Raw genomic sequence first — 9,849 nt, forward strand, 5'->3', positions numbered from 1 at the left:
GAAGGTCGCAGAGGCAGCCCTTGCCCCGATAAGGGAAGTGGGCATTCTCATCCTCAACTATCCCGATGGTTGGCTAATCCTAGCTCACTCTCAGGAATGTTTTGTGTGCACACAGGGACCTGGTGCTCTCACACCTCAGCCGACTAGGGCTTCGGGTCAACTGGGAAAAGAGCAAGCTCCTCCCGGTATAGAGCATCTCTTTTCTTGGTTTGGAGTTGGACTCAGTCTTGTTGAAGGCACGCCTCATGAACGAGCACACACAGTCAGTGCTGACCTGTTTGAAGGCGTTCAAACAGAAAACAGCGGTTCCACTGAAATTTTTTCAGAGGCTCCTGGGGCACATGTCATCCTCAGCGGTGGCCACTCCGCTCGGGTTGATGCATATGAGACCGCTTCAGCACTGGCTTCAGACTTGAGTCCCGAGATGGGCATGGCACCACGGGACACATCGCGTGGTCATCACGCCGGTCTGTCACCGCCTCTTCAGCCCTTAGACCAACCTCACGTTTCTACGGGCAGGCATTCCCCTAGAGCAGGTCTTCAGGCATGTCGTGGTCATGACAGTCGCCTCCAAGACGGGCTGAGGTGCTGTTTGAAATGGGCACGCACATCAACTGCCTCGAGTTGCTGGCAATTCTGCTCCCCCTGCGGAGGTTCCGGCCATTGATCCAGGGCAAGCACGTGTTAGTTCAGACAGACAACATGGCAACGGTAGCATATGTCAACCGCCAAGGCGGTCTGCGCTCTCATTGTATGTCACAACTCGCCCGCCGTCTCCTCCTCTGGAGTCAGCAGCACCTCAAGTCGCTGCGAGCCACTCACATTCCGGTAGTGCACATTCCACTGCAGTGGATGCACTGTCACGGCAGGTTACCCTCAGGGGAGAGTGGAGACTCCACCCTCAGGTGGTCCAGCTGATCTGGAGTCGATTTGGACAGGCACAGGTAGACCTGTTCGCCTCCCAAGAATCCTCCCACTGCCCGCTCTGGTACGCCCAGACTGAGGCATCTCTTGGTATAGATGCGCTGGCACACAGCTGGCCCCCTGGACTGTGCAAATATGCCTTTCCCCCAGTGAGCCTACTTGCACAGACACTGTGCAAGGGCAGGGAGGACGAGGAGCAGGTCGTCCTGGTAGCACCCTACTGGCCCACCCAGACGTGGTTCTCGGACCTCACACTCCTCGCGACAGCCCCCACGGTGGTAGACACGATCACTCAGTCTAGGGCCCCCTCTACGAGGCGCCTGTATGCCTTTAAGTGGCATCTGTTTCGCTAAGTGATATTCTTCCCGACGGGAAGACCCCCAGAGATGCGCAGTCAGATCGGTGCTTTCCTTCCTGCAGGAGAGGTTGGAAGAGTGGCTGTCCCCTTCCACCTTGAAGGAGTACATAGCCGCTATAGCAGCACACCACGACACAGTAAATGGTAAGTCCTTAGGGAAGCATGACCTGATCATCAGGTTCCTGAGAGGCACGAGGAGGCTGAACCCCTCCAGACCGCGCCTCGTTCCCTCATGGGACCTCTCTGTAGTTCTTCAGGGTCTACAGAGAGCCACCTTTGCAGTCAGCTGAGCTTAAGGCACTCTCCTTGAAGACTGCCCTCCTGACTGCGCTCACTTCCGTCAAGAGGGTAGGAGACCTGCAAGTGTTCTCTGTCAGTGAAACGTGCTTGGAGTTCAGTCTGGGCTACTCTCAAATGATCTTGAAACCCCGACTGGGCTATGTGCCCAAGGTTCCCACGACCCCTTTTAGGGACCAGGTAAGGAACCTGCAAGCACTGCCCCAAGAGGAGGCAGACCCAGCCCTGTCGTTGCTGTGTCCGGTGCGCACTTTACACATCTATTTGGATCGCACGCAGAGCTTTAGGATCTCTAAGCAGCTCTTTGTCTGCTTTTGTGCACAGTGGAAAGGAAGCACTGTCTCCAAGCAGAGGATCGCCCTCTGGCTCATTGACGCCATAGCTATGGCATATCATGCACAGGATGTGCCGCCCCCAGTAGGGCTACGAGCCCATTCTACCAGGGGTGTAGCGGCCTCCTGGGCCCTGGCCAGGGGTGCCTCTCTAACAGACATTTGCAGAGCAGCGGGCTGGGAAACACCCAACACCTTTGCAAGGTTCTACAACCTCCGGGTGGAACCAGTTTCATCCCGGGTGCCATGCAATACAAGCGGATAAGCCCGGGATAGCCAGCCGGGTGTATCGCTTGCACATAGCACCTTTCACCTCCTCTGAGCTGAAGACGTGCGCCATTAACTCCCAGTAGTGTTCACAAACTATTTTCCCTGGTTGACTTCCTCTGAGCCCTGTGGTTGTTGAGTTTTCGGAGAGACTCGCTGCCGGCCCGGTACACGTGCTAACTAAAAGCCCTGTTCTGGGGTAAGTGCTCCGCATGTGGCAGTTCCTGTAGGCAACCCCATGCGATGTATATCTTCCGCTAATTCCTTTCCCTGTTGGTAAACTGCGTCTTCCTTGGGCAGAGGCCCCTCTGCCACAGTCTCCATGTTTGTAGTAAACCCTCCCCCGTTGGGTAGGACCTACCATGAGACTTCTCCACATGATCGGCAAGACCATGTGACGTATTTTCCACTTAAATATCCCCCCTCTCTCTGGGTGAGGTGTGGTCTTCGCGGTGTTCGCCGTTCGACACTCATAACTATGTTGGGGGAGGTTACGTGTCGGCCTGGTGCACTGGCTATGAGGCACACAGTTGTCTGCTTGTCACACACCACCAGTTCACGTAACACAGTTCAGCCAGTTGCGGCGTTTTGTATAGGGACCCCTAGTGTCACTACATCGACACAACGTCAAGTGAGTGACAGATAGGGAATGTCATGGTTACTTGCGTAACCTCTGTTCCCTGATGGAGGGAACGAGACATTGTGTCCCTCCTGCCACAATGCTGAACTACCCGCTGAAATGGCTGGACCTTGTCTCGGCTCCTCAGCATAAAACCTGAATGAGTGGTTGCATACCAGCTCCTTTTATACCCATATGTTCGGGGGAGTAGCATGCAAATACCACTCACCAATTTTCATTGGCCTTTTATCAAAGACCAGAGGTGTCTCGGGCTCCCAAGAGTGACCCCTAGTGTCACTACATTGACACAACGTCTCGTTCCCTTCATCAGGGAACGGAGGTTACACAAGTAACCATGACGTTCCAGTTGTTGAGATGTTGTTCAACGTGTTTGTGATGTTTTTGGTTTTGGTTAAAGTGGAGGTGTAATCTTTTTGAGATATTAAAAATTTGTACTTTATCTTAATCCAGTTTAATATGAAGAGACAAGTGTAAGAAATCCACAGGAAGGTTGACTTTTCCCAAAAAGTTTGAATGATGTGGCTCTGTGGCATAATCAAAATATTGTTCTATATGTTTCAGTATCCCGACCAACCTGATGCGCCAACATAAGCTAAACTAATGGTGTTGGGGCAAGACAATCTGTTTGTTTAACCAATGGCAGATGAAGGAAGGGTTCAGGGAACCAGTTTCAGACCTCTGAAAATCTGTTATTCTGCAGACTTCGTTTAGAGTTTTTCCAGTTTTTCCACTCGGGTTGCTATGACTTTTGTAACTGATCTGACCTACCATTTTCCCATAACAGATGATCATGGAAAATTTCAAACTCCAACTATCAATTTTTACTTTCTTTCTTTCTTTCTCTCTCTCTCTCTCTCTCTCTCTCTCTCTCTCTCTCTCTCTCTCTCTCTCTCTCTCACCTTCCTTCCTTCCTTCCATCCATCCATCTGCTAATAAGCACTAATACAACTATTTGAAACTGTCAATCCATGCTTTTCAAGCCAACATAAAAGTTTGTCTTTACCAAACTTTCCCTATTTACTTATTTTTGTCATTCTGTTTGGGGCCACTAGAGGCACAGAAATGACACAAAAAAAGCTTTGCCCAGAAATGAACTGCTGTGTCTCGCGCTTTGCCTGTATGACTTGACACCCAATTACAGACGGCGGAGTGTCTGGAAGGTTCAGGGACACTTGAAACCAATTCCCCAGCCGTCAGTGAGCAAACAAGAAAACTCTCAGCTGTCTCAAGGTTGATGTGAAAAGGGTTGTGGGGTGTTTGTGAGAGTGGACGAGGCTACGGGGCAATGAGAAATAGAATGTGATGAGGACAAGGGGAGAGAGAGACTACATTTAATCTCAGAGTCATTTATTTTTAATACCCGCCAGGTTCTTTGTTCTCCCTTTGATCTTTTCCAGCCCAGATTTATTGTAGTACACCAAAAAAGCACAGGACCAACAAAATAAAATAATAAATGAAATGTGTGGCCATGAGTGGGTGATGAGAGAGGGATGGTGTGGGAAAGAATGGGACTAGGAAAAGTCGAAACTGCTCAGGGGCTCCTAAACAGAATTTGACTAGCTTGTTCTTGCTTCTCTCCGAATACCATGCACAGGCATTAAGATTTCTGCTTTGTTTTTAGTGTACACTAAAGTAGGGGTCAGGGAGTATAGTGTGGTCCTCTAAAATCCATAGAGCCTGTGACGGCAGGAACAAGAACCAAAGCACAAATCCAAGATTCAAGCAAATACCTCTGAGGGATCGCTAAAAATCCTGACGTGAAGCTCATTAGTTCAGCCACTAATTGCCATTCTAAGTGCAGTGATATGTGATTACTGTCTACAAAAATACCAGATACACAATTTATACTGTCTAAAAAAGATGCTTTGCTGTCAATAGAGTGCCAGTACAAATATTGAGGGGCAAAAACGACTTAGGTAATGAAAATGCAATGACAAGGCAAGCCGTTGAGCATACCATCACCACTGAAGGCCTGTGCAGACACAGATGTGCCTCTGTAGACACAGATGTGGCCCTGCAAGGGTGTGAAGACACAGAGAAGCAGAGAATGATGGAACATCCGATCCACTACCCTACTGCTCACTGCTGCTGTGTCCAGCTGGCCCATAAGTTGAGGCACCTGTGACTGAGAGAGCCAAGCTTCTTTTCATTTGTACCCAACAGGGGCCATTACTGAGATATCTAACACATCTGTTTATTAAAATGAGTGGCCAGATCAATTTCAATCAAGGCAAGGGAAACCAGGAATCGACCTTGTCAATTCAATACAATGTAATTTCTCACACCAGGACTTGATGCAGTGTGGTTCTCCTTAATAAATAAGGGACAACATTAAGTAGAAAACAAACAATACACCAAGAGAATTAGAGGCATGGGTTGGCCCATTTTTGTCATTTACTCATCCTCATGTTGTTCCAAATCTGTATGAATTTATCTCATGCAAACAAAATGGTATGGATGCTTTATAAAGTGTAGTTCTTGTAAAAGTGTCTCATGAATGTGTCATGGACAGAACTGAATTCAGTCCAGCTCGGAGGAGCATTAGGATGTGACTTCTACAAACATGAAATACAGCAGAGACTATTTAGCAGAGACGGGTCACTTCTATTAAAATCAATGGGAGAAATTGGAACCCCCAACCAAGAAGCTCTAACACCAAACGGTCAACATATATCAAAAGGAAGTCCCACCTTATAGGTAAAGAAGTCAATCACCTTTTAGATACAAACATCGCCTGTCAATCAACTCGAGAACGATCATGCGCATTTAGTTGGTATTTTTTTTTTTTTTTTAGCATAATATGAGGTAAAGAAGCACAATTTATGATTCCAGTATTGTAAAATTTGACTGCTGATTTAAAATATGCTCTTTGATCTTAATCTTGACCAACCATTTTTTTAGATTTCTGTGTTTCCCAGTTCAAGTAGACAGGAGATGCACTGTCATGACTGGAAATAGCCTCCCGGGAACATTCCAAAAATGCAGACAGTAGACTGAATTGTTAAAAAGACTTTGAATATAGTCAGAGTGAAAGGTTGGTCTGTTCATCAGGAGTGTACAGTGTTACCGGTTTTACTCGTTACAAGGGACAACACCGGTGTGAAATTTTATACCGGGTAAAAGGGGGAGACAATATCAATGCAATAGGCTAACAAACAGAATAGCCTTAAAAAAAGAATAGTTGTCTAATGAAGAGTTTGCGACCCATGATAAATGAACCTAAATAACACATTGAAAGCCAGGTGTTCTTTACCAACGTATCAAATTACACAGGCAGCAAAGTACACACACTGACAGAAGACATTTAATTGCAGGTAGTGAATATAATGTAAATGGTGGGTAACTGTAAGATGTCTCGGATTCAGAATGACACAAGAAATGCTGTTAGACACACAGACACGCACTTGAAGAAACACACTGTATTATATTTTTAAGAACAGATGACATAAAAGCCGTCTGTGCGCATGTCTGACGCGCTGTTTATTCGGAGGCATGCAGTCTCATGGAACACCTGTATGTAAAGGGTTCTCACTCTTTCTTTTTTCAGTCTTCTGACATTTTTTTGGCAAGAATAGTATCATCTATGAGAATGCTGCAAATGACCTCAGACCTTCTCAGCTCAAGAGGTGCTCTGAGTTCATGAGTTCTGAGTTATTTCCACAGAGCAGTTTGTTCTCACTTCATACTTTATATATAGCCTATACATCTGTGATTAAATCATAAAATAATACAAAGACACGTTCACCTCGAATTATTATTTATATTTCAGTGATTATTATCATCATTATAATTATTATGTTTACATATATAATTGTTTTTAGATCTTAATTTGTATTAGCAATTTCCCGCCTGTTGTCATAAACGGATACTTGGGTGACGGTAAATGGAAAGGTGGTTATATATAATATTTAAAAAAAATATATATTTTTCCACTTTGTTATTTTAATTACTTTTTCGTTTTGTTTGAAGTGCAATTTTAATTTAGAAATGTACTTGGTAAAAGTTTGTAATTTTTTTTTTAATAAATTAATTTAATTTTTAATGCAAAATCACTAAAGCAAGAATATTCACCGATCCCTCAGCTGGGGGGTTGATGATGTAATTGGATATTGTGATATATATCAGCCCAGCCCTAGGAGGTAACAAAACAAATTTATTCACACACATTCAAAGTCATTACCCTTCCGAAGCAGCTAAACTGGGTCCTGGGATGAAAGGTAATAAAACACCAACATTAAACCAACAACAACCCACAATAAGTGATGTGTTTGTATGGACAATGAAATACCTGACTGGTAGCCCATACTGGAGAGAATACATGGATGAAGTAGGTTCGTTGCCAAAGAGATGTTGCCCTTCACAACTGTTGAAAAGCCATCTTTCAAAAGTTGAACAACACACATTTTAATTGCACTTCATTTTTTTAAATAAATAAAAAATAAAGTTCAAAGTTTGAAATCAAGCTGCCTTGTGTTATTGTGTAGGCTATTGCTTAACGAAAATTACCCCATAGTACCACTTAGCATCCAACCAGCGAACACCACACCGGTGTGAAAATTATGATATTGTGGCAAGTCTCCTGTTCATACAGCTAAAAAAATAGCATCTCTTAAAAAGTCGAAGAGTAGGGGCCTGGGTAGCTCAGCCAGTATTGACGCTTACTACCACCCCTGGAGTCGCGAGTTCGAATCCAGGGCGTGCTGAGTGACTCCAGCCAGGACTCCTAAGCAACCAAATTGGCCCGGTGATAAGATGTGCGGATTGACTGTCTCAGAAGCGGAGGCAACTGAGACTTGTCCCCCACCACCCGGATTGAGGTGAGTAACCACGTCACCACAAGGACCTACTAAGTAGTGGGAACTGGGCATTCCAAAAAAAATAAAAAATAATTTAAAAGTAATGTTCCGCTTCCTCTCTGCGCAAATGTTAACATGGGCCGTGATGACTATGTGACTGAGTGAGAAAGAGAGAGGAAGAGAGGAGTGTAATTTGGTAGTGCCCTTTGAGTGCTGTTACATATGGCCTCTGCACACTGTTAGTCTCCCATGGCAACACTTCCTACAGATGCATCTGCAGTCACTGAGCTGCTACTGCCTCAAGTAGCCATGCCGCATCAATCTGACGGCCTCCAACTCTCCGCTTCTCCACAGCCACCACACCTGTCTGTCTTTCTATATGTCCTCCCTCACTCCGGTTGACTTCAACTACCCATAATTCTTGCTCACTGTTGCTGTCACCATATGTCCCAAAGGAACCACAGGCCTCTTCACCCTGGGCTGCATGAGCTCTGGGATCTGTTGTCAGTGGCAAAGTGCAGTGGAAAAAAGAAACAGATGAATGGAAGGAGAAAAAAAGAGGCTGCAATCTCTCTAGCGGGTCTGTCCTACTCCTCACATCCTCTTTCAATCTCTCTCTTTTTCTCTGTGGGCTGAAAACACGGTCTGGTGTTGATCAATGACATTGAGTTCCAGCAGAATCCATTTCAGACAGCAGAATCAATGCCGCGCCAGCAGTAGCTCACGCAGAAGAAGACTCGCAAACCTGACACTGCCTTTTTTAAAGATGACCCATCCTTGGCCTGCTCCGGATCAACGGCATTATGATGCCAGGTTGGTGCTGCTACATTTCAACAGAACTTGCTCTTCACTGACTCTCTCTCTTCCTGTTCTTCTTCTACATCTTCCTTTTCTCTCCTGCCACAGGTGACTTATCTTATTAACATAATCAGACACATTAAAAAAGGGATGTATCACAAAAAGATTAAACAAGGGGTACACATCTGAACCAATCAGTCATGTCTGAGCTAGTCAGTCAGTCACCTTCAATTTAGATCCACACTGATAAAAGGCACCCTGCTATTTTAGCATACATCTGCAGTTTGGCACCATGCCTATCATCCCTGCATACATTCAGCAAAAAGTCTACAGCCTGGGGCGTGAAGTGGGTCGGTAGGTGTAGGCTTCTATCAGACGACTGAGACTGAACAGGTTACAGTGGATCAGTGATATCAGGCTGTTAAATGTCTGCTGAGAACAGGTGACATGTTTGAAGCAGCTGGGGACAGATTCTAAGGTACTTTCTGTAACCTTAGTAAATGCTCCGAGATCAGGTTGCACTTCTCTCCACCAGCATGCATAAGCACAGAGCTGTGGGATTAGCTACAGTACAGGTATAGTGCCATGCTCTGCAACAGTATACACAATTAACGGAACTGTACTGTTGTGAGTTTATGTTTCACACCTTCTCTGTTTGACACAAGCCAGGTTGGAGAATGAATATTATGGCATGGGTACAATGTGATTTAAACAGGTAGGTAGCACGGCGCTAGCAATGCCAATATGATGGATGGATGCATGGATTGATGGGGAAATCTATAGGAAAATGTTGTTTGTATTTGATAATTTTGGGTTTTTGTATATTTGATTACATGTTTGTTGCATTTGTGTGTGTGCTCACCTCCTTGTCTGGTAAACTCATCTGCTTCATGGTGTACCAGGTCAGCCACACATCCCCCATAATGAAGGCGTGAGTCATGATCAAAAGCCTTCAGGGTCTCGCTGGAGCTGTACGACTTCTTGGTGGGTACGCGGCAATCATCGTTGTCTAGGGAGGAGGTGGTGAACTGGAAATCTTTTGCACAGTGGGCGTGGGCCAGTGTACGGTGTCTGCGCTCTTTCAGATCCATGGCAGCTGCTGCAGCAGATCTGAGTGGTCCTCAAGGTGGAGGTCTCAACAACTGTCTAGTCCTTCACCTGAAAACAACAGGATGCAACAACAACTGTTGAGCCAATAGAGTCCAAATAGTATAGAGCCTGTTGAATATGTCATCTTAGATCAGCATTAATTTCACATGGGACTACAAACTGGTTTATGCAGGTTTAGTGCTGGACTGGTGCTGCTATAGTTTATGGACTAGCACAGCCATGCAGCCATTTTCCGAAAATAAAGTGGCACCTGGTCAAAATCGCATTGTTGAAAAAAAAAAAAAAATTAGGTTATTAGGACCCAGCAGAAGCCGGCCGACTTCCCTT

At 45.6% G+C, this 9,849-nt stretch overlaps 1 protein-coding gene across 1 annotated transcript in view; it reads right to left on the reverse strand.

Moving 5' to 3' along the window:
- LOC127418193 (teneurin-2-like) overlaps window positions 1-9,503 on the reverse strand; it is a 341,320-nt gene extending 331,817 nt beyond the window's left edge. The window contains exon 1 of the mRNA XM_051658641.1: window positions 9,275-9,503. Coding sequence (XP_051514601.1) covers window positions 9,275-9,503 — 229 coding nt within the window. The remainder of the gene's footprint in view (window positions 1-9,274) is intronic.
- Between the last annotated feature and the right edge of the window lie 346 nt (window positions 9,504-9,849).

This window comes from Myxocyprinus asiaticus, chromosome 27 (genome assembly GCF_019703515.2).
Source record: "Myxocyprinus asiaticus isolate MX2 ecotype Aquarium Trade chromosome 27, UBuf_Myxa_2, whole genome shotgun sequence".
NCBI lineage: Eukaryota > Metazoa > Chordata > Actinopteri > Cypriniformes > Catostomidae > Myxocyprinus > Myxocyprinus asiaticus.